Source organism: Leptopilina heterotoma, unplaced genomic scaffold (genome assembly GCF_015476425.1).
Source record: "Leptopilina heterotoma isolate Lh14 unplaced genomic scaffold, ASM1547642v1 Lhet_61, whole genome shotgun sequence".
Taxonomy (NCBI): domain Eukaryota; kingdom Metazoa; phylum Arthropoda; class Insecta; order Hymenoptera; family Figitidae; genus Leptopilina; species Leptopilina heterotoma.
Window position 1 is genome coordinate 612530 of NW_025111142.1, and position 25250 is coordinate 637779.

The 25250-nt window shown below is 25.5% G+C and overlaps 4 protein-coding genes across 11 annotated transcripts; 1 reads left to right on the forward strand and 3 right to left on the reverse strand.

Annotated features, from left to right (window-relative positions):
* Nucleotides 1-3733: 3733 nt before the first annotated feature.
* LOC122509613 (defensin-like) lies at nt 3734-4824 on the forward strand. The gene is made up of 3 exons (XM_043623809.1): nt 3734-3926; nt 4250-4400; nt 4618-4824. Exons 1-3 carry the CDS (start codon nt 3854-3856, stop codon nt 4655-4657), a joined length of 264 nt encoding a protein of 87 aa, XP_043479744.1. The 5' UTR covers nt 3734-3853; the 3' UTR covers nt 4658-4824.
* Nucleotides 4825-5017: 193 nt separating this feature from the next.
* On the reverse strand, nt 5018-9315 carry LOC122509611. Of its 8 annotated transcripts, none has more exons than XM_043623802.1 (11): nt 9201-9287; nt 8935-8967; nt 8629-8777; nt 8183-8302; nt 7940-8057; nt 7434-7701; nt 7239-7349; nt 6952-7042; nt 6583-6719; nt 6374-6506; nt 5018-6105 (listed from the first exon to the last, which is right to left on the reverse strand). In XM_043623802.1, exons 3-11 carry the CDS (start codon nt 8767-8769, stop codon nt 6052-6054), a joined length of 1173 nt encoding a protein of 390 aa, XP_043479737.1. In that variant the 5' UTR covers nt 8770-8777; nt 8935-8967; nt 9201-9287; the 3' UTR covers nt 5018-6051. The 8 variants fall into 8 exon arrangements, with proteins under 8 accessions (XP_043479737.1, XP_043479736.1, XP_043479738.1 ...); XM_043623801.1 differs by having other exon boundaries at nt 9111-9286; XM_043623803.1 differs by having other exon boundaries at nt 9224-9278.
* A 147-nt stretch (nt 9316-9462) lies between these two features.
* On the reverse strand, nt 9463-10324 carry LOC122509612 (odorant receptor 46a-like). The gene is made up of 3 exons (XM_043623808.1): nt 10133-10324; nt 9911-10043; nt 9463-9834 (listed from the first exon to the last, which is right to left on the reverse strand). The coding sequence occupies exons 1-3, from the start codon at nt 10261-10263 to the stop codon at nt 9781-9783; spliced, it is 318 nt and encodes a 105-aa protein (XP_043479743.1). The 5' UTR covers nt 10264-10324; the 3' UTR covers nt 9463-9780.
* A 9931-nt stretch (nt 10325-20255) lies between these two features.
* Nucleotides 20256-25097, reverse strand: LOC122509609. The gene is made up of 2 exons (XM_043623794.1): nt 24777-25097; nt 20256-22235 (listed from the first exon to the last, which is right to left on the reverse strand). The coding sequence occupies exon 2, from the start codon at nt 22213-22215 to the stop codon at nt 20857-20859; it is 1359 nt and encodes a 452-aa protein (XP_043479729.1). The 5' UTR covers nt 22216-22235; nt 24777-25097; the 3' UTR covers nt 20256-20856.
* Between the last annotated feature and the right edge of the window lie 153 nt (nt 25098-25250).

A 25250-nucleotide genomic window follows, 5' to 3' on the forward strand; every position in this document is an offset into this window, starting at 1 on the left:
TTCTTTTTTGTCTGACAGTGAAAACAAGCAACAATCGACTATAAATGATTGAAAGGAATTTAAAAAATTAAGAAAACGAAAAATCCTAGACTTTGTAGATAAAAATAAATAAATAAATAAATAAATTGTATAATACGCGATTCTGTACAGCGAGGTAAATTTAATTGACGCAATTTATATTAGAACTCGTAGAAATCAATTTTGAAAATGCTAATTTTTTCGGCATTTGTGTGATGGGATTTATTTTAATTCATTTTTTAAATAAAAAAAAAAAATTCGATACATTTATCGATATTCTAATTTTACAGAATATTCCGCTTGTATTTTTGAAAAAAATGTTCGACTTCATTAATTAGGGTCCATTAATTTTAAAACGGACAAAATAATAAAAATTTACTATTTAAAAAAAAATTTTTTTAATTTAAAAAAAGTTTTTATTTAAAAATACATAATTTAAATTATTCCATAGACAAAATTATGAACAAAATTTTAAAAACAATGCTTGTAGAATTGGGAAATTTTTTTTCGTTATAGAAATATTTAAAAAAAAAAAATTTTTTTTTTTACCATTAGAAGAATTTTGTTTACTATAAAAAATATTTAAATAGATTATTCTGTTCGATTAGAATATCAGTCGATAAAATTATAAAGAAGGATAAAAAAAACATTTTTCACAATTTTTAAAATCGATAGCTCATCACTTTTAATTTTAACTATAAACGAAATCAAAAGAAAACATTTCACATTCTCATAGTTTCATTGCAAAAGTAACTTTATCATTGAGAAACATCAAAAAATGATTTTTTACATTTTCAAATAAAAAAAAAAATTTTTATTTTCCATGTAAATTAAAAATATCAAAATGTTAAAAATTGTAAAAAGATTTTTTTTTTAAATCTACGCTCTTCTTGTACGTGCCAATATTTAAAAATATTTATTAGGGAAAATTGAAGAGAGAAAAAAAAATACAAATTGTGTCAAAAGTGACTTAAATATAAGAAAAAGAGAATTTTTCCGCGATTTTAAAAAAACTAAAAACAAGAAAAAAAAATAATTTTGTGATTTTCAAAAAAAAGAAAGCTTTTCTCCCCTGGTGTGTTCGATATATTTTGACAATAGATTTTCCAGCTTTAATAAGTTGGCTCTTCCTGAAATTGTTCTATTATAAAGCGATATTGAGTCAATTTTGTAAATAGTATTTTTTGTCAAAGGAGAGTTTCCTTAAGTTGTGTATCTTCATTTTTCTTTTCAAACAATTCTTAAGTTGAGTTGCTTTTTCCCATTTAAATTGACTTTTTCGATAAAATTAAACAAGAAAAAAAAATTCAATGTTCTTTATGTAATTTGTTTCAAAAATGAAATAAAAAGTGAAATTGCAACTCTTAAAAAATTTACGCAATACTAACTCGACTTTTTTTCATAATAATGTGAATTTTAGAATTTTAGAAAAAAATTTTTTAAAAGCGAAAATTTTAGGTTTTTATTTTTAATAAGCAAGTGAAAATTTTAGAAACAAATTTTTAAAAACAAAATTATAAAGCAATTATTTTAGAACGCACAAATCAAAAGCTTAGAAATGAAATTTTTTAAAAGAAAAGTAGGAGGAGTTTATCTATAAACCGACAAATGTTACGCGCACTGAAGAAAGGTATCAAAGAAGTAAAAAAATTGAAGGTTATGTTTGTAATTTTTAAAATAAAAATACTCAAAGTAGATTAACTTTAAATATAATTTACTAAAGTTTAAATATTCTTTGCATAAAAAATATTTAATATAAACTGATTTCAGTTTTAGAGAATTAAACAGAAACTTTTAATAAGGGTAAAAATAATACAAACATAACCTTAAAATGATATGCTTCCTGTGGTACCTTCGGTACCTTTCTTCAAAGCGCGCTACAAGTGAAAATTTTAGAAACGAATTTTTAAGAAAAATATTATTTAAAACGAGAAATAAAGTTTTCTTTAAACATTTTTTTTTTACTTTAAAGTTTAAACACAAAAATATTAATTATTAATTAAAATTCATTATTTAGTTGAAGTATTAAAATTTTATTTTTTATTGTTATAAATATAAAAATTTAGTAAAATTTATCAATAAAAATTAAAAAAACAAAATTGCAAATAAAAAAATTTCAAAATTTTAACAAAAAAATTTTTTTTTATTTTTAATTTAGAAAATTAAATATTTATTTTAAAGGAAATTGAATGATTATAATATATAGTAATAATAATGATGGGCATGTCGAGTTTATTACATAAATAAATAATAAAAATTTTAAATATGCGTTCCAAGAAAGGTTCCTAAGTAAATGCTTTCAGCAAACGAATCTCGATTAAAAGTTCATTTTTAATTTTGTAAATTTGAAATTAATTTTTATAAAATATTTTTTATGTAATGAAGCCTTGACGGTTAATAATTTTTAAAAATAATTGATTTTCTTTCTTCATTTTTATTTCAAAAATTATAAACATAACCTCAAATTTTTTACTTCTTATGTACCTTTCTTCAGTGCGCGTCACAAATATAAAAATTATAAAAATATCAATTAATTTAATAGAAATAAGTAAAAATAATGAAAAATAATTTTAAAAAAAATTATTTTAAATACAAAAATCAAAAATATGATTTTGAAAAAAATATTTTTGTTATTAATGAAAAAAGGAAAAATTCCGAGTCGAGTTAGTATGCAGAACGTATAATTTTAAATGTTACGTTACTTACATATTTTTAGTTAAGTATAGTTATTAATTGAAGTACCAATAAGTTTTAATTAATTGCTATTGTATTATATAGTTTATTCTGCTTTTTATAGTGATACGTCTTCCCTTGTATGTTAAAGAGGTAAGCGATTTTTCCAAAAATAAAATATCTCAACAGCATGAGACTCATTTCCTTTTAAATTTTCGTATTTATTATTATTAATTATTAATTCCTTTTTTTTAAATTTCATTAATATTTTTTCACCGATAAATAAATTATCAAAAAAAATCTACGTATTTAGCATTTTTTTTTTTCTCCTAATTATTTTTATTTACTATTTTAATTTTTAATTTTTTTTTATTTTAATTTTTTTTATTGTATTTTTATTTTCATTTAATAGTATTAATGAAAAAAATAATAATTAGTAATAAATTTGTATTTATTATTTTATTTTTTTCGAATTTTGTACAAAGAAATATTTAAATTTACAAAAAATAAAAATAATAGTAAATTAACAAAGTGTTAAGAATAATAATTGTTTATTGAAAGAAAAATTTGAAATTCATATTTTATATATTTTTCGGTTTATTTTTTTTTAAATTTCTAAATAAGAGGAAAAAAAACAATCGTTTGTCTTCTATTTTTCTCGTTTGACTTCTAATTAAATAAAAAATTTAAACGTGGCATATAGCAACTGTGAGCATTCATTTCCCATTGTCAGTAGGAATTCCCTGTTATATTTTCCTTATGAAGAAAAAAGAAAATAATTTATTATATTAGATAATATTGACCGTTGCAAGCTGCAAATATACATATATTATGCAAGACAGCACATTTACTTATAATAGAAGAAAAAAATGAATCAATAATGAATGATTCAGTGAACGTTTACAAACATTTTTTTTATCTGTATTGCGACGTTTGTCGGGGAAGAACATCTTGAGATTAAAAATAAACGGAAATTAAAATTCAATTATTTGCCATATTTTTGATGTGATGGGTATATAAAAAGCCCCAACGTGTCGCTATTGAAATCATTCCTTACTCTCAGCGCATAATAGAATATTGTCTATTATTTGAAAGTTAAATATTATTTAAAGTTAATATTTTTATTTTTAAATTTTATAATAATTAAATTAAAAATTTAAAAATGGTTAAACTTTGCATTTTTTTGGTATTTTTATGTCTTGCTGTTATGACTGTTATGAGTGCACCAATGGAAGGTAAGTGTTATAAATTTTACCTTTTTGTTTATTGTTTATTATTGCTGTTGTTATTATTTGCATTTTGTTGAAATCGTCTTTTTGATTATTAAAAAAATTTTTTTTTTAATTATTTTGTAATAAAAAGGCCTGATTTGCATTTAAAGGGCCCTTTTATTATAAAATAATATTAAAATTAACAATAATAATAATAATAAATAATAGTATTCATATTTTTACTATAATTAGTGACGCGCTCTGAAGAAAAGTACCGAAGTATTAAAAAATTGTAGGTTATGTTTGTTATTTTTAAAATGATAAATGTACTGTTTTTTTTAAATTAGAAGATGAAGGACGAGCTGATAGGCAAAGAAGAGTGACTTGTGATCTTCTGTCAGTCGCTGGCATGGTGGGAGACAGTGCTTGCGCTGCCAATTGTTTAAGCATGGGAAAAGCTGGAGGAAGTTGCAGTGGTGGCGTCTGCCAATGTCGCACGTAAGTAAAAAAAAAATTTTTTCTATTCATTATACTAGACAGATCTAATAATTGAATAAAAATATAAAATTTAATTTATTAGCGAATTCAATAAAAATTAATAAATCAAATAAAAAATTACAATTTAAAATTAAAAAAATAATTTTATATTTAGAGAAACTTTTTTAATGCGACGGAAAAGTTGGAAAAAATAATATATTTATAATTTAATTTACAGAACAAAGATCAAGGATTTGTGGGATAAACGATTCGGTTAAGACTATAATAATACAGCGAAAGTGTTTTGGAGAAATTTAAAAATGCTGGAAGACTATACTGAATTTCTAGAAGAACAACTATATTTATTATTTGTGAGAATGAGACTTATCGACAACAAGAATTATATTATTTAGGATATAAATTTATAATAAATTGTCGAAATTCAGCTTTATAAATTATTTTCTCTACAATTTGAATTTTAAAAGCGAATAAACTAAATTATTTGAAATTTCGAACTGAAAGAAATTGTTTTTATAATCTAGATCCCAACATTGTAGATTTTATTAAACATGTTCTTATTTTACAATTTATTTTTATAATTATTTCATAACTATTTTTTCAAACCGAATAGCCATCGTAGTCACGCTCACGGCTCAACTGTCAGATAGAGAATTATTCTAAGGGTGAAATCAAACGCCGCTTTATTTTACACGTACAAAGAGTATTCTTAGTGAAATATTTTTAAATATTTACCGCTAATAAAACGTTCTGTATTATTCTTTAAGATAATTATCTTAAAGAACAATACAGAACGTTTTATTAGAATTAAATATTAAAAAATATTTCACTAAGAACTTGGCACACATGATTCTTTTGACTTCAGGGGAAAAATATGAAATGAAAGTGAATTTTAAATGACTTTGAATTTAATAACAACCTTTAGGATAAAATCAATTGGGTTTGTCAAAGAACGTTGCCACCGTCTGGATTTAGACTCTCAAGGGAGAGGATAGTTATTATTTTGTATTTTCAAGGGGAAACAATTTCTCTGAAGTGATTGTAATATTATTATATGTACTTTTTACCATCGTGGAAGTAGAAAGAAGCTTTATGAATACATTTTTTAAAAATATTTTCTAAATTATAATTTTAATATTACGTACGACAGGGATAAATTTTTTTTTCTACCAACACAGCACCGAAAATATCCTGAAAGTTGAATATTTAACTTGATTGTAAATCATCGGAATCTTTAGTAATGCGAAGCTCATGAATCTTGAAGTTCTTTAAATCTGTCCGATGTTATTCAATGTTTGACGTAAAAGTTGACTGAACATGTGCAATTTTACAATTATTTAGGATAATTTTGTTTGTTTTTAAAGTTACTTATTTTTAGAAATTATAGATTTATTTTTTTATATGTAGTTTAATTTTTTTACGTTTACAAAAATAGTTGTTTTGAAGATCAAACAGCGTTTGGTGCGCATTGTGTTTAAAGTTTCAATTTTACCTTTTAGTAGTCTACACTATATTGGTTTATTTTTTAAATTCATAGCCATTTGATGCATATCAACAGGCCGATAAAGAAAAAGAAGAAAGAAGAAGAAGAAGAAATGCTTAATTTTTTCCGTTTTCGTTGATCATTGACGTGGACAATTTGGTCTCTACGACTTTACTCACGAATCGATAACAATACTGTTATATATGACACAGCTGTTTTTATCACCTTAAAAGTGAAAAAGAAAATCAATTACATTATAAACAGTGATAACAATTATTATAAAAACAATACTGGTCTACATGGATTTAAACATGGTATTTATGAATATTTTTAAAAATTAGAGCTAAACCCTGACGTGGATATAAAAAAGATTATAAACCTTTGATAATATTAAGAATTAAAGATTGAACACTGCTCTTTAAAATGAACCTTTTTACGCTACATTTTATAGAAAGTTTAAATTTGTACACCTAGTGTTGAAATTAATACTAACAGTAACGAAATTACTCATTGAAAAACAGTACAATTTTCCCGCAGTAAAACTGTTAGGTATTAAACATCTCAGCATTACTGTTTTTACCAAAGTTTTCGAATCTGAAGGTAGGGTATACCAGTAACTGTCATAACTGAAAAGATGAAAGTGATTATATAGTAGAACTAACCTTTTTTTTTGGAATAAGTTAAAAATATTTTCACACTTACATATTCTGGAAAAGTTCATTACTCTGATCTATCAAACGTTGACTTGGTAACGTTAAACAGAATAGTCGACATATTTGACCTATAGTATAGGACATCATTGTGAAAGCTTCACCGAGGTTGTCCAATTTCGTGACAAACTAAAAATGTTTTGAATATACCCTTGAATTTTTAGAAAATTTAAAAGATTTTTAAAGTTTGCTCTGAGGGACTTTTTGGTTTGTATTAGACTTTTGATATGCTCTATGCATCTTTAAATTAGTAATTATCTTCTAACTTCTTAAAAATGTTAGCTCTAACTAGGAAGTTACTAGAAACTTTTTAAAACAAAATTTTTACCAGATTTCACAGTAGTGTAAATGGCCAAATTACCTGAACTCCTGCTAAACTCATCATTAACATAGTCAATCCCAAGTTTAAAAAAAGAGGAATTGAAAAGCAGTCATTAAAGTCATTTATAAACCTTAAAAAAACAGTTTGCGTTACATTAAACATTATTAGCTGATCCAATATGTCGAACAAATTTAAATTAAATGGTTAAGATAAGAAAATGATTAAACATAAAAAATGTACTTTTATTATAAAAGTTTCTAAAAAGTCCTTGATATTCCGACTATTTTGACATCTTAATATCTATAAAAATAAAATTGAATACTAACATTATAGTTGATTTATGCATTTTAATGCAGAACTTAATTTCTTTTTGCGTATCTCTTTTATCAGAAAAAGCCACATTGTAATCTGCATTTACAAGATTCTTAAATTTGTACCTACAAATCAGAAAGAATTTTATAATATTAAAATATATCAGTTTCGATTCATGTAGATAAGAAAGAATTTTTCTACTCTTTTACCCTAGTATTTGCAATTGGCCGCAAGCATGGTACGCAGAAAATATAAAGATTGTGTCAACAGTCATCGTTATTACAACTGCAGCAACAGTTACGTGAATCTCGTTTATTGATATTACTATGAAATTAAAAGTATCATCCGCATCTACTAAATAATTTGCTTCAGCAATTAACTTCCTTGGACGAGATTCATCTAAAGGTATTATTATGTCCAAAAATAATGGAATAATTGGCTCTGATATGTACTTTAACATTGCTGCACAATACAAAACTGAAATACGTTTTGTATCCTATAATTTTTATATTACACAAAGTTAAAAAAAACAGTTCAACAATATTTTCTATTTGTTGTCTTTCTAAAAATGGTTTTAAATTAGAAATTTTTAAATTTATAAAATACTAGTCACTAAGGGGCTGAATCCTGATATTGTTGCATCATATTTCGAGGTGATCCATTAAAAGTGGAAGGCAATATAAGCGTTTCATATTAAGAGAAATTAATGACTTACCTAGTTGTACCTTGATTAAATTGTTATTCAGAGATGCATTTTCCAGCATTATTTCGTATTCGGAAGTTGATTCACAATTTAGCCAATCATTTTTCATTTTCGAGATAAATAATTTTATCTGAAACAATGTGTCATAAATATAATATAATAAAATCCGGAGAATTGATAATATTTCTTAGTTCTAAATGCAAATATTGAATTTCTATTAAATAAGTATATTAAATAAATATTCGTAATTCGTACCTTCTTTCTGTTGTTGCAAGCATTTGCGTAAGAACATGCACCAGCGATAAGACCAAAAAAGTTTGCAAGCCATGGTATTAGCATGTCTAAATTACCCTTAATGTTCTTTATGGACAGAAGCTAATGGACATAAAATAATCGATAATCTTTAAAAATTGTTTAAACATTTTAAATATGCCAATTGTGCAATAAAAGTTTCCCGATTGCACAATTGGTGGCTAATTTAAAAGAATAAATAATATCAACTCTGCTCAATTTGACTGTATGTTTTGATAAGCGTTTTAAATAATAGAATGAATATAGAATACAAGAATATTTGATCAAGAAAAGGCAGCAAACACAAAATACAAAGCAGATCAATACTACTTTTATGTTACAGAGTTATTAAATTATTCTTGAAAATTTGCCTTCAAACGAAAAATATTAAAACGAAATTATAAATTTACTAGTGGTATAAAAAAACTAGTAAGTGTTAACCAAACAAAAATGGAAATTAATTTTTGTGTCAATTTAGATTGTTGAGGCCACAATCCCATTGAAGATGAAAAGAATTTACAGATTTTCATATGAGAATTAAAAGCTTCCATATCGGCGTCTGTTAATAGAATGAACAATCAATCAATGAGATTCTTATTCTGATGGTATTATTTATACAATAGTTAAATAGTTATATTTATTAATATTCTTTTAATCGATTATAGGAAAAGTAATAAATGAAACACTATTATTACAATTAAATTTGTAAACAATACCAGTTTGGTTCCATTTGTTAGTTGCATCTTTTCCTAGTTTAACAATCGAAGACAAAAACTTATTAACCATTGGAATTTTACATGAAATTATTATAGATTCAAAAGGATGGTCTTATGTTGCTGCTTCTAAAACAACTTTCTTTTTCTTGGTTCGTGTCGACACAAGCAGAACTCACTGTCATTATAATGTGGGCGCAACATTTTCCAGAAATGTTTTAGTTTTACTAATTAATTAATTAAGAACAGTAAACTTATTAAGTAATTACATAATAGATTCAGTTGTAAGCACCTATAGGATAAGATCAATTCGATTTTCTAGGGAACACGCTCTCAGTCTGGATTTAGCCTTTCAAGAAAGAAAATAGTTTTACAACCGTTGAAGTACAAAACATAAATTTTTATTTCCTACATCAAAATTCTTATCGACATCATTTTTATATTCATGCCAAGTAATACAAAATTTTATCACATTTCATCATAATATAAAATAGAAAATACAAAAACGCATTATCGTTAATTTTACAATTCTAACTTATCTTACTTGCTTATTGATAAAGTTATATTCTAGAATTATTTATAATTTTTTGTGGTGAATCATATCGCGCGACGTCCTAGGGATTTCAAGTGATTACCTAAAATTAAAATAGCATCAACGATTCTCATCGTAAAAAGATATCTTATATAGAAATATTAATTTTCAAAAATGCACTACGTACCCCTAGAACGTCTTGTAAATTATAAAATACGTATAGAATTAAATTTATAAATTAAGTTTACTTACGTAGAAAATTATGAAAAATTTATTTAGTCAAAGTTAACGGTAAATTATTTCTTACCACCTGAATTTTACTCACGAATAGATACCAGTACTGTGAAATAAGACAATGATGTTTTTATCACCTATGAAAATAAAAAAGAAAATTATTCAAAATTATAATTCAACACTGACAGAGATAATGATAAAAAGAATATTTACAGAACCGAAATTACTCATTGAAAAACAATACAATTTCCCCGCTGTAAAAGTGTTGGGTTTTATACATTTCAGCATTACTGTTTTCAACAGATTTCTCGAATCCGAAGGTAGGGTATACCAGTAACTGTCATAACTGAAAAGATAAAAGATGAAAGGATCTTTACTAGTATCTTAGATATATGGTAGTTTTATTTTGGAAGATAAAAATATTTTCAAAATTACATATTCTGTGTGAGTTGATTACTCTGATCTATTAAACGTTGACTTGGTAACGTTAAGCAGAATAGACGAAATATTTGACCTATATTAAAGGATAGAATTGCAAAAGTCTCACCGAGATTGTCCAATTTCATGAGCAACTGAAGATAATTGTAATATCTTTAATAAATTTTAAAACATAAGAATTAAAAGAGCTGTTGTTTCATTACCTGAACTCCTGTGAAACTTATCATTATCATATTCAATCCCAAGCCCAAAAAATAAGAAATCGAAAAGCAATCATTAACATCTTTAACGAACATTATCACTGATTTATGCCTTTCAATGCAGAACTTAATTTCTTTTTGTGTACTCCTTGCATCAGAAATATAGTCTATTTTAACAAGAGTTTTTATTTTGTGTCTGCAAATCGGAGATTATTTTAAATGCGTTAAAATACCAGTTTACATTCATGCAGATAAGGGAAATTTTTTTTTAACTCTTTTCTTTACCCTAGTATTTGTATTTGTCCACAAGCATGGTAGATGAAAACTATAAAAATTCCGTCAACAGTTACAATAATTGTGATTATAATTAAAGTTACGTGCCATTGGTGTATTGCTATTGCTATATAATTAAAATTCTCATCCGTATCTACTAAATAATCAGCGACCATAATTAATCTTCTTAGACGGGATTCATTTAAAGGTTTTATGGTATCCAAAAATAATGGAACAAGAGGCACCGTAATGAACTCCACCATTGCTGTATAAATTACAACTGAAATATTTTTGAAATATCTTATTGCAAAAACGTTTTCTTATAATATATTATAATTACACAGTATGCAATAATAAAAAAAGCCTTCTTTTCGTATATTTAAGGTTCTAAATTAAAAATTTTTAAAACGAACCCTAATCTTTTAATTGAACTCATATTTACCGAGTTGTATCTTGATTAAATTTTTAGCCATAAAACTGTTTTCAAGCAAAATTTCGAATTCTGAAGTTGATTCACAAATAAGCCAATCATTTTTCATTTTCGATAAAATTAATTCTATCTGGAAAAAAGCAAGTTCTGAATAAACAAAAATAAAGATCCGACAATTTTTTCTAGAAGCAAATATTAAATTAATGATTCGTACCTTATTTCTATTGAGACAAGCAGCTGCGTAACAAATTATACTAACGAGATTAACAAAGTAGGGTGGTACCCATGATATCAAAATATCTAAATTACCCCAATTGGTCTTTAAGGCCACCAACTAATAAACATAAAATTACATTCGTTTACGTCTAGAAATTGCTATTAATTACCTATATGCTAATTGAGCATCAGGGTTTAGAAAAAAGATCGAAATTCGTCTATTATCAAAAAGTAAAACAAGAAAAATATATTTTAAAATAATTCATTTACTTGTGGTATTAAAAAACTAAAAAGAGTTAACCAAACAACAATGAACATTAATTTTTGTGACATCTTTGATTGATAAGGCCACAACCCCATTGAGGATGAAAAAAATTTAAAAATTTCTATATGAGAATTGAATGCTTCCATATCGACGGCTTCTAATGAAATGATACCCTAACAGACAGGTCTATTCATCCCTAAATATAAAATATACAGTCACCTGTAAGATAATTATTCTAAGGGTAAAATCACTGTTTCACTTTACAGGGAGAAATTCTTAATAGTTTCTGAAGCAATATTTTTAAATATTTAATTTTTCAATTCCACGGACTGGTATTGTTCTTTAAGATAATTATTTTTGTCACATACAATAAAATTATTTTTATCGAGAAACTATTATAGATGAGTGTGAATTATAAAAGACCTTCAATATAGGTAGTGACCACCTAAAGGATAAAATCAATTCGGTTTGACAAAAGGAAAGTTGTCTTAGTCTTGATTCAACCTTTCAGGGAAGAGGACAATGATTATCGCTTATATTTTCGAGGGAAATCAATTTTTTCTATAAATGTTACTAGAACAAATGTTTCAATTCATTTCATTCTTGGACCACTATGAAATATGTAAAAATAACTGATTTCTTTTTACTTTTCTTGCTCCATGGTTTACTAATTATTTTCTATGTAAACTTTTACAGAATCCAATAAACGTGACAATTAAAATAAAAGCACTGATGAACAATGGGGAACAATTTTGTTTCTACAATATTTTTTAAGTCCTGCATATGGTTTTGTTTAATATATGTATATTTTTCTAAAACTATTAACAGATGACTTTTCAACAGATATGGAAAGTATATTGGGCTGTAAGTTATAATTATTGCTATCTACTGTTTTAATAACTAAATCTCGTTCTAATTTTTTCATTTCACGATACTTTTTTTAGTCTTCAATCTTCCATACTAAAGTTCCGTAGCTCGATAATTGATTGAAAGACTTTCCCAATCACACTCTCAACAATGAAATATCTTATCTTAGTAGTTGGCTTTGCTGGAAAAGGTATTAAACAATTATTTGTAAACTTTAATGTAAGGCACTGTTTCATTTCATCATGAACATAATTAAGCGTATTCGGCATCGTAATTAAAGTATAAAGATATTGCAAATGCTATTGAAAATGCTATTACAAATACTCCACAATCAAGACTACCTACCGGTTGTTGATGGACAGTTGCAAAAACTACTGGTAGTTTAAAAGAATATAAATACAATATCAAAATTTCACAAATCGTAGAAGTACAAAGAAGCGTCAAGAATACATTTTTTAAATATTTCCTGCATAAAAATTCTTATTACCATAATTTTTATGTTTTGGTAAATTTTATTCTAATATTTCTTCTTATAAATATTTTTTTCTTATTTTGATAGTATCATACAACATTTAATATAGCTATATTTATTAATATTCTTTTAATCGATTATCGGAAGGGTATAATAAATGAAACACTATTCCATTAGTTGTGCAACATTTCGGTCTTTAGGTTTGACACCATCATAAGATCACTTTATTAAACAATGAAATATTTTTTTAACAATTATTAAGAAACGGATAAATGTACCTATACATTAAAAAAATATGGAAATTCCTACAATAAGAGGAAAATAATTAAAATAATTATTACAGTAAATTAATTAAATTAATTATTAGTACAGCTTCGCTGTACAGTTCGATAGTGACATGCCAAGTGAATAATAAAGGTGAAAAAAGCGTAATATTGATAAGAATTCCTGAAGTGGACCCCAATTTTCTTTAGAGTAAGGATCATAAATGATACCTAGAAAAAAGAATTTCCGTTTTCGTTGATCAATGTCGTGGACATTAATTTTATCTCTACTAACGAATCGATAGTAACACTGTTATATACGACAAAGATGTTTTTACCACCTTAAAAATGATAAAGGGAATTAATTACATTATAAACAGTGATAACACTTATTATAAAAACATAATACTGCTCTACATGGGTTTTGCAAATAAATGATAGAACTTAGCGTTTATTTGCAGAAGGAAAGTTTAAATTTGTACACCTAGTGTTGAAATTAATACTAACAGTAACGAAATTACTCATTGAAAAACAGTACAATTTTCCCGCAGTAAAACTGTTAGGTATTAAACATCTCAGCATTACTGTTTTTACCAAATTTTTCGAATCTGAAGTTAGGGTATACCAGTAACTGTCATAACTGAAAAGATAAAAGTGGTTATAGTAGAACTAATCTTTATTTTGGAATAAGTTATTAAAAATATTTTCACACTTACATATTCTGAAAAAGTTCATTACTCTGATCTATCAAACGCTGACTTGGTAATGTTAAACAGAATAGTCGACATATTTGACCTATAGTATAGGACATTATTGTGAAAGCTTCTCCTAAATTGTCCAATTTCGTGACAAACTAAAAATATTTTGAATATACTCTTAAATTTTTAGAAAATTTAAAAGATTTTTAAAGTTTGCAATGAACTTCTTTTGGTCCTGTAGCAGACTTTAGATATTTTCTACGCATCTCTAAATTAATAATTTTCTTGTAACTTGTTAAAAATATTTATAGGTAGTTATAATTAGGAAGTTACTAGAAAGGTAATAAATTTTTCACCAGATTTCACAGAACAATAATGAATCCAGTGAATTGCCAAATGAGATAGTGTGACTGAACTCTGTATATGTTTCCTTACCTTAACTCCTGCGAAAGTTATCATTAACATAGTCAATCCCATGTTAAAAAAAAGAGGAATTGAAAAGCAGTCATTAAAGTCTTTCACAAACCTTAAAAAAAAAGTTTCTATAATCAAATATGTCGAGGAATTTTTTAAATTAAAATTGAATTAGCTAATATTGAAACTTGAATACAAACATTATAACTGATTTATGCCTTTTAATGCAGAACTTAATTTCTTTTTGCGTATCTCTTTTATCAGAAAAAGCCACATTGTAATCTGCATTTACAAGATTCTTAAATCTGTACCTACAAATCAGAAAGAATTTTAATATTAAAATATCAGCTTAGATTCATGTTGATAAGAATGTATTTTTCTACTCTTTTACCCTATTGTTTGCAATTGGGCGCAAGCATGATACGCAGAAAATATAAAAATTGTGTCAACAGTTGTCATTACTATAACTGTAACAACAGTTACTTGAATCTCGTTTATTGATATTACTATGAAATTAAAAGTATTATCCGGATCTAAAAAATAATTTGCTTCAGCAATTAACTTCCTTGGACGAGATTCATCTAAAGGTATTATTATGTCCAAAAATAATGGAATAATTGGCTCTGATATGAAATGTAACGTTGCTGCAGAATACAAAACTGAAATACGTTTTGTATCCTATAATTTTTATATTACACAAAGTAAAAAAACAGTGCAACAATATTTTCAATTTGTTGTCTTTCTAAAAATGGTTCTAAATTCTATTTTAAATTTAAAAAATACTTACATAGTTGTGCCTTGATTAAATTGTTAGCCAGAAATATATTTTCCAATATTATTTCGTATTCGGAAGTTGATTCACAATTTAGCCAATCATTTTTTATTTTCGAGATAATTAATTTTATCTGAAACAATGTGTCATGATGTTGATAATATAATAAAATCCGAAGAATTAATAATATTTCTAAGTTCTAAATGCAAATATTGAATTTCTATTTAATATTATATTAAATAAATATTCGTAATTCGTACCTTCTTTCTGTTGATGCAAGCATTTGCGTAAGAACTTAAACCAACGAGATTACCAAATAAGTTTGAAAGCCATGATACTATATTATCTACATCACCCATATTGCTCTTTAAGATCAGAATCTAATGGACATGAAATGATCAATATTAAAAATTAAGTAAAAATTTTAAATATACCTCCAAAAGAAATATATTAATCATAAATTTACTTGTGGTATTAAAGAATTGGTAAGTGAAAACCAAACATAAATGAAAATTAACTTTTGTGTCAATTTAGATTGATGAGACCACAATCCTATTGAGTTTGACAAGAATCTACAGATTTTCATATGAGAATTGAATGAAGCTTCCATATCGACGTCCATTAAATAAAATGATACCCTAACCTAAGTTCTACATATACAATAGCGATTATTTATTTATTGCAATCCATAAGATAATTACTCAGAGGATGAAAACAAACACCGTTTCACATTACATAAGGAAGTGTTCCTGATGAAACATTTTTAAATATTTATTTTCACTACCGTGTTCTGAATTGATCTTTAAGATAATTATTGTATACACGAATAATTCTTTTTACTATCGAGAAAATATTTATCTTCTATCCAGAAACTATTAAATTGAATGTAAATTATAAAGGAGCTTCAATATACCAAACATCGAAAGGATAGGATCAATTTGTTTTTCTAGGGAACACTCGTTCAGTATGGATTTATTCTTTCAAGGCAGTAAATTGCTTTAAAACGATACAAGTAAAAAAAAAAAGAGTCAAGAATAAATTTTTTTTAATATTTCATACATCAAAATTTATATTAACATAATTTATATACTTGGTAAATTTTATTCTAATATTTCTTTTAATAAATATTATTTCTTATTTTGATAGTATAATACAGAAGTTAAGAGTTATATTTATTATTTTTTAATCGATTATCATTGGAAGAGTAATAAATGAAACACTATTCCATTAGTTGTGCAACGTTTCGGTATCTAAGTTTGACACCATCATAAGACCACTGTATTTAACAATGAAATATTTTTTAACAATTATTAATTTTCAAATATTAAAATTATTACAAAATCAGAACAAATAAATCACAAAATTATGTCAAATCCTCAAGCGTTAGAAATTTTAAGTTAATGGAAATAAAATTGCTATAGGTACATAAAAAAATATGTTGAATGGTACCATTAAGTAATAATAATTATTATGTATAACTTGTATAATTATTTTTTATTAATATTCACTAACAATTGTCCGGAATAATTTTTGACTGTTTCGGACTTATTCCGGATTCACTTGTTGTATACCAACTGTATAGAGTTCTGATTTAACATGTTAACACGTTTTGGATTCAAATGACCATAAATTTTCATGTATGCATGATATTAAGTTCCGGTTGGAACTAAAATGAAGATTGACTCATTCCCTAACTTTTATCTCATTGCAAGTATAGGCTAGGATATGTCTATCTTTTCTTAATTTTCTACCATCTTCTTTATGCTGATGATGTTAAACTTTACCTTCCAATTTCTAATGTTGAGTCATGTCAAGTTTTGCAAGATAATGTGGAAAATTTTTGTAATTGGTGTAAAAATAATAAATTAAAATTGAACATTGGTAAATGCAAAGTAATGACATTTGTGAGAGGGAAGTCAATTGTTCCATATCAGTACTCTATTGAGGGTCATGTCCTTGAAAGGGTAAATTGCTTGCTGGGTGTAAAATCATGATACCTCGGATTTGCGTTGAAAAACATGATACCTCGTTTTTGATTTGAAAAACAAGACATATCGTCGTTTAGTTTAAAGAACATATAACTGATCGGAATCAAATCAAATGCTATTGCAAATACTTCACAATCAAGACTACCTACCGATTGTTGATGGACAGTTCCAAAGTAACTGGTGGTTTAAAAGGATATAATTCATTTAAATAATTTTTTTGGTCCTTATTTATTAAACATCCTTTATTAAGACTATCATAAATATAAATTCTTATTCCATCATAATAAATGCAAATCCAATGACCATAATCGTAAGGACCACTAAAAAATATTTGAATATGCTTTTGATTAGGTTTAATCGGGATAATAAACTGAAGCGTATATAAATACAAAATGCTTTGCATATTAAAAGTTGAACTTGATTCTCTTCTCAACAATTCTCCATATGCACAAACATGATTTTCACTTAGCATATCTGTTTTAGAAACTATAAGCTTTTCTTTAAAATGAGCAGATGTTGAAGGAATTTTATGATTTGTATTAAAACTATCATTATCAATATGAACAGAAGCTATGTCACTAAATTTCTTAAGAGACTGGTGATTTGAATTAACATAGTCACTACATTTTTTTTAACCACTATCATTTTCAATAAGTAATCCTCTTTTCAATATTTTTTTCGCGATACGTTTTTATCCTTGAATATGGTGTTTTCAATTGAAACATATATTTCATATACATTATCATTAGATGATATTTCAGAGGATTTCAATTTATCAAAAACAAAGACGTTTTTCATTTTAATTAAACTATTCAAATGTTTTGTTTACTTTAAATTAGCATTCTAAAACTATTCCTTATTTCAATTCAAAATATATATATATATATATATATATATATATATATATATATATATATATATATATATATATATATATATATAAGTACTTGACTCTCGACAATGAACCAATAGCAAGCGTTATCGCCGATACTTTTAGCCAATGGCGACTATACTATATTGATGCCAAGTAATACAAAATTTTTATCACATTTCAGAATATAAAATAGAGAATACAAAAACGAATTATCGCAATTTTTACAATTTTAACTTATATCTTACTTGCTTAATAAAGTTATATTCTAGAATTATTTATAATTTTTTTGTGGTGAATCATATCGCGCCACGTTCTAGGGATGTCAATAAGTGACTATGACTAAAATTAAAATATATTAACAATAAGGTACCCCTAGAACGTCTTGTCAATTATAAAATACGTATAAAACTAAAATAAATTAAGTTCACTTACGTAGAAAATGATGAAAAATTTATTCAATCAAAGTTAACAGTAAATTATTTCTTACCACCTGAATTTTACTCACGAAGAGATACCAGTACTGTAAAATAAGACAATGATGTTTTTATCACCTTTGAAAATAAAAAAGAAAATTATTCAAATTATAATTCAACACTGACGGAGATAATGATAAAAAGAATATTTACAGAACCGAAATTACTCATTGAAAAACAGTACAATTTTCCCGCTGTAAAAGTGTTGGGTTTTATACATTTCAGCATTACTGTTTTCAACAGATTTCTCGAATCCGAAGGTAGGGTATACCAGTAACTGTCATAACTGAAAAGATAAAAGATGAAAGGATCTTTACTAGTATCTTGGAAATAGTAGTTTTATTTTGGAGGATAAAAATATTTTCAAAATTACATATTCTGTGTGAGTTGATTACTCTGATCTATTAAACGTTGACTTGGTAAAGTTAAGCAGAATAGACGAAATATTTGACCTATATTAAAGGATAGAATTGCAAAAGTCTCACCGAGATTGTCCAATTTCATGAGCAACTGAAGATAATTGTAATATCTTTAATAAATTTTAAAACATAAGAATTAAAAGAGCTGTTGTTTCATTACCTGAACTCCTGTGAAACTTATCATTATCATATTCAATCCCAAGCCCAAAAAATAAGTAATCGAGAAGCAATCATTAATTTCGTTTACGAACATTATCACTGATTTATGCCTTTCAATGCAGAACTTAATTTCTTTTTGTGTACTCCTTGCATCAGAAATATAGTCTATTTTAACAAGATTTTTCATTTTGTGCCTGCAAATCGGAGATAATTTAAAATGCGTTAAAATATCAGTTTACATTCATGCATATAAGGGAAATTTTTTTTTAAACTCTTTTCTTTACCCTAGTATTTGTATTTGGCCACAAGCATGGTAGATGAAAACTATAAAAATTCCATCAACTGTTACAATAACTGTAACTTCAACCAAAGCTACATGCCACTCGTGTATCGTTATTGCTATATAATTAAAATTCTCATCCGTATCTACTAAATAATCAGCGACCATAATCAATCTTCTTAGACGGGATTCATTTAAAGGTTTTATGGTATCCAAGAATAATGGAACAAGAGGCACCGTAATGAACTCCACAAGTGCTGTATAAATTACAACTGAAATATGTTTGAAATATCTTATTGCAAAAACGTTTTCTTATAATATATTATAATTACACAGTATGCAATAATAAAAAAAAGCCTTCTTTTCGTATATTTTAGGTTCTAAATTAAAAATTTTTAAAACGAACCCTAATCTTTTAATTGAACTCATATTTACCGAGTTGTATCTTGATTAAATTTTTAGCCATAAGACTGTTTTCAATCAAAATTTCGTATTCTGAAGTTGATTCACAAATAAGCCAATCATTTTTCATTTTCGATAAAATTAATTCTATCTGGAAGAAAGCAAGATGTGAATAAACAAAAATGAAGATCCGACAATTTTTTCTAGAAGCAAATATTTATTAATGATTCGTACCTTATTTCTATTGAGACAAGCAGCTGCGTAACAAATTATACTAACGAGATTAACAAAGTAGGGTGGTACCCATGGTATCAAAATATCTAAATTACCCCAATTGGTCTTTAAGGCCACCAACTAATAAACATAAAATTACATTCGTTTACGTCTAGAGATTGATATTAATTGCCTATGCTAATTGAGCATCAGGGTTTAGAAAAAAGATCGAAATTCGTCTATTATCAAAAAGTAAAACAAGAAAAATATATTTTAAAATAATTGATTTACTTGTGGTATTAAAAAACTAAAAAGAGTTAACCAAACAACAATGAACATTAATTTTTGTGACATCTTTGATTGATAAGGCCACAACCCCATTGAGGATGAAAAAAATTTAAAAATTTCTATATGAGAATTGAATGCTTCCATATCGACGGCTTCTAATGAAATGATACCCTAACAGACAGGTCTATTCATCCCTAAATATAAAATATACAGTCACCTGTAAGATAATTATTCTAAGGGTAAAATCACTGTTTCACTTTACAGGGAGAAATTCTTAATAGTTTCTGAAGCAATATTTTTAAATATTTAATTTTTCAATTCCACGGACTGGTATTGTTCTTTAAGATAATTATTTTTGTCACATACAAAATTATTTTTATCGAGAAACTATTATAGATGAGTGTGAATTATAAAAGACCTTCAATATAGATAGTGACCACCTAAAGGATAAAATCAATTCGGTTTGAGAAAAGGAACGCTGTCTCAGTCTGGATTCAACCTTTCAGGGGAGAGGACAATTATTATCTTTATAATTCTATAATTTTTCCTAAATTAAAATTCTTACTTTAAAATGACACAATCACTAGTTCAGACTTTGAAAGAATTTATAAATTTAATATGTAATGTTGAATTATAATAAATTACATTAAATTTATTTTGCAAATTATATTCGCATAATGCAGTCTAAGACTGATTTTGTAACATCAAACATTTAGTATAGATAATATTATTATCTAAAAAGTAATTATTAATGTTTATTTTAAACTTAATTCGGAAACATTATTCATCAAACGATCAATTTTCTCCTGAAGTCGAAGATAATTTTTGCGTAGTTTATCTTTCTCTTCTAGTTGCATACTTTCGTATAATTGTTTTTCATAAATGTCGTTATTATCCTCAGTATAAGTTTTTGTTGATTCCGCGATTATCATAAATTGTGATTTTTTTATCACTTTCCAGTCTTCCCAATTTCTACCAAAGAACAATGACGAGAAATTATTCGGACCATCGTATAAAATCGTGTGCTTGTGACAAACTGATTGGAAATAATTCCTTACTTGTCTAATTCCCAATTCTGTATTTGCCGTTAAAACCACGGGACAAGTAAATTTTCTACAAAAATGACGAACGTGACGAAACATTTTGTATTGCGATCCCGAATTATCAGGTGGAGTTAAATTCAAAATAACAATAAGATCGATCGACTCATTGAAATCTCGTTCGTTGTAAATCTGAAATGTTATTTTTCGTTTACTTAATTTGCACTTTGGACAAAGATACAACAATCCAGAAGCTAGTTCTTCAATAACAAAGTTAGTTACTATCTTCAATTCTTTTAAATTCGGCAGCAAGTGAAACAAATTTTCAAATGATTGATTAGATGTGTCAGAATCCTCATGCATTTGAATGTAAATCGTCAGTTTTGATAAAGAAGTTTTGTTTAATTTTTGAAGAACGCCGAAAACTGTCAATGGATGGACAACGAGAAACGAGGAGTAGACTTTTAAAGTCAATTTGATATCAGCTTTCAAGAGTAGATTCAAATATTCCTCCGTTGAAGTTGGCAATTTTTTAAACTTCGGCATCGTTGATAATAAATCGAATATAGATGGGTTCATAATTTTCAACACATCTCCAAGATGAGAATCTCCTAACTCCAAAGTTGGGCATAACATTAATTCCGCACATGTTTCGTCGTGAAGAGATGTATCTAAATGCTTCTGGCAAAAAGACACCAGGGGACAGTTTGCGCAATTTGTTAAATTCTCCTGTTTAGAGTCATAACACACGAAACAGGCTCGAGGATATTGTAACATTTCAAATTCACAATTTTTCGGTTGGCGACCCAGCAGGGTAAATACTTTACAAATCATTGTTTTTCTCGAATCTACCCATGTTGATAAGGTGGAATCTCGTAAATCTTCATAAAGATGGGAGAGTTTCTTCTCTTTTGTTAAATTGGAAATTACTTTACAAATTTCCTTGTGTAGCTGCCAGTGATTTTTTTGATGTTCTTCGCCGCAATACGATATCATTCGACAACGACTGCATCTCTTTAGGGTTGTTCTCTTTTTGCAAACGATACATTCGTTTGGACAAAAGTATTCTACCATTTTATCGATTCAACGCCGATCTGAAATTATAAAAAAAAGTAGTATTATTAAGTTTGCAGATATTAAGAATTCGAAAATAATTTTTCTATTCTATTCTAAATTCACTTTTAATATTTTTTATTTCTTTATTAATTTACTAGCGAATGATACGCGCGAAATGCGGTATTTCATCTATTATTTTGAAATTTAAAAAATTTTATATTTTCAAGAATAAAAATCAATTTTTAAACGGTTACAGATTTAAAGTTTAAAGAATTCACTTATTAAGTATATAATATTAAATATTCTTGTTTATTATTATTCAAAAATTTAAAAAAATTAAAAAAAAATTTTTTTGAACTTTTAAAAATTTTTTGCAATAATTTTATTATTCTCATAAATAATAATATTTTTTTAGAGTAATTCAATTATTTTCAATACAATTTTAATCAAATTTCTCGAATGAATACAATTATTGTTAAAAATATTATTTAAATTCAATTATTTTCAAGTGTTTTAATAAAAATCCAATTATTTTCTCGACAATTCTGATAAAATTCTTCGAAGAAATTCAATTATTTTCAAAATTTGTAATAAAATTCCTTTAAAAAATTCAATTATTTTCATAAATTAAAATAAAATTCTTCGAAACAATTCAATTATTTTTATGGATTGTAAAATCCTCGGCAGGAATTTAATTATTTTCATAAATAAGAAAATTCTTCGCAAGATTGAAATATTTTCATAAATAAGAAAATGTTTTGGAGGAATTCAATTATTTTTAATACAATTTTAATAAAATTTCTCGAAATAATACAATTATGGTTAAAAATGTTATTTAAATTCAATTATTTTCAAGAATTTTAATAAAAATTCAATTATTTTAAATAATTCTGATAAAATTCTTCGAAATAATTCAATTATTTTTATAAATTCTAAAATGCTTGGCAAGAATTCAATTATTTTTGTAAATAATAAAATTCTTCTCATAAATCCAATTATTTCCAATACAATTTTAATTAAATTTCTAGGAAAAAATTCAATTATTTTAAAGAATTTTAATAAAAATCTTGCTAAGAATTTAATTATTTTCAATACAATTTTAATTACATTTTCTCGAAAGAATTCGATTATTGAAAATTTTCCAAGATTTGAATTTGAAACTTTTTGAAAATTCAATTATTTCTAAAAAATTCACGCTTTCAATATTCAATTATAATCTAAAATTTAAACTGAAATTCATTTTTAAATCAATATTTATTAGAAAATTCTACGAGAATTTAATTATTTAAATACAAAAATAAATATTTTATTATATTGAATGTTTCTTAAAATTGAATTTTCATAAAGAATTGTATCATCAAATTTTTAAATAATTGAATTCTCTTGAGAAATTTTAATAAAATTTTTAAGAATAATTTCATTTTTCGAGAAATTTGTATTAAAAATAATTGAAATTTTGCCAAGAATTTTATTAAAATTTTTGAAAATAATTGAATTTCGGAAAAAAAATTTTATTAAATTTATAAAAATAATTAAAATTTTATTAAACATTTTTTTAACTATAATTGAATTTTTTTGGGGTTTTTTTTTAATTAGTGGATATTAAAAATCATTGAATTGAGAAAATTTTTTGCAAAAATAATTATAATTTTGCCAAGAATTTTATTAAAATTTTAGAAAATAATTGAAATTTTGAGAAGAATTTTACTCTTTTTGAAAATAATTGAATTTCTGCAATAATTTTGTAATTGATGCTTCAAATTTAAATTTGTTTTTAATTTAGTTTTTAACTAAAATTCTTCTACATATAAATTCATTATTTTTAATAATCAATTTAATATATATTAAAAAATTTAACTAATTTTAGAAGAATTTTAGTAAATTAAAATTTGTTAAAAATCTATGTTTTTTAAAATTGAAAATTGAAATTTTACAAAATTTCAAATTAAAATCTTTTGAAGTTTATTTATTTATGAAAATATTGTAAGCGCAACTCTTTTAAAATTGAATTAATTTTTAAATATTGAAGTAAAATTAAATTTCAAGAATAAACACAATTAAGAAAAACAAAAATTTTCCAGGATTTCTATCAAAATTCCCTGACTTTTCCGGGTTTTTTCAAGGTTTATAAAATTCACTGATATTTCCAGGTTGCGAGATTTCTGCTTATTAGCATAGACGCTTTATGAAATAGAAACTTTGACGATTATAATAAAAGAAGTAAGAATTAATTATTATTTACACAAATTAAAGCAATAAAAAGTGAGATTAAAATCGTCAATTACAGCGCGATTGAGCCAATTTCATCGCACTAATTATAGCGACGAAAATAGCGTGTATTTAGAGGTTATGTTGCGCGTCATAACGCTATAAGCGGTTCTTTTTTAAGTACCTAAGTACAATATTATATCGAGGTAAGATCGAAAATTACTTTTTTAAATAACTATATATTATATTCTAAAATAGTAAATTATTGTATTTTTCACAAAGTTGCCATAATTGGCGGAGCACCCACCACAATTGGCCACTTACTTTTTCATTCTATTAATTAAAATCTATCTACATAATATCTTTATTACCTTTCTTTAAAAATAAAAAAGTCGGTTCACTATTAATAAATAAGAACAATGCCAATGTGTAAATTTATTTCTTTTCCTAAACATTCACTTTTACTGCTGGTTAATATATCTTTCTTCGCTTAAGTATAACTTTCTCTTTTTTACTAGGCCTATTTTTTACTTCGTATCGACTGATCGACGAACAAAAAACGCACACGATGCGCGCGCAACTATTTTCAGATGAGACATTATTATTTTAGTTTTAAGGTTTTACTAAATAACTAAATGGCTGCTTGAACGTAAACATAATTTCAAAAGGATTTTTCTCCCAATTTGGACAATTATTGCAAAGTAGTGAAAAATACCCGTTATCCTGAAATTTTGTTCTTTCATTTGTGCTTAAAAGTTAACGGTGTTCGACGGTCTCTGAAATTTCTAGATTACATTCGACAAACCGCTATCATCACCCAAAAAATACGGCACTGCCTGGTTTAA

Bases quoted from the DNA above. Each gene is read 5' to 3' on its own strand.
- LOC122509613 (XM_043623809.1), top strand. From the start codon at position 3,854: ATGGTTAAACTTTGCATTTTTTTGGTATTTTTATGTCTTGCTGTTATG. The intron at 3,927-4,249 runs GTAAGTGTTATA...TTTTTAAATTAG, and splicing joins TATGAGTGCACCAATGGAAG to AAGATGAAGGACGAGCTGAT. The intron at 4,401-4,617 runs GTAAGTAAAAAA...TTTAATTTACAG, and splicing joins GGCGTCTGCCAATGTCGCAC to AACAAAGATCAAGGATTTGT.
- LOC122509612 (XM_043623808.1), bottom strand. From the start codon at position 10,263: ATGAAATTGGACAATCTCGGTGAGACTTTTGCAATTCTATCCTTTAAT. The intron at 10,044-10,132 runs GTAATTTTGAAA...TTATCTTTTCAG, and splicing joins AATCAACTCACACAGAATAT to TTATGACAGTTACTGGTATA. The intron at 9,835-9,910 runs GTAAATATTCTT...TTATTTTCATAG, and splicing joins CAATGAGTAATTTCGGTTCT to GTGATAAAAACATCATTGTC.
- LOC122509611 (XM_043623800.1), bottom strand. From the start codon at position 9,004: ATGGTTAATAAGTTTTTGTCTTCGATTGTTAAACTAGGAAAAGATGCA. The intron at 7,702-7,939 runs GTAAGTCATTAA...AACGTATTTCAG, and splicing joins TTTAATCAAGGTACAACTAG to TTTTGTATTGTGCAGCAATG. The intron at 6,507-6,582 runs GTAAGTGTGAAA...TCATCTTTTCAG, and splicing joins AATGAACTTTTCCAGAATAT to TTATGACAGTTACTGGTATA.
- LOC122509609 (XM_043623794.1), bottom strand. From the start codon at position 22,215: ATGGTAGAATACTTTTGTCCAAACGAATGTATCGTTTGCAAAAAGAGA.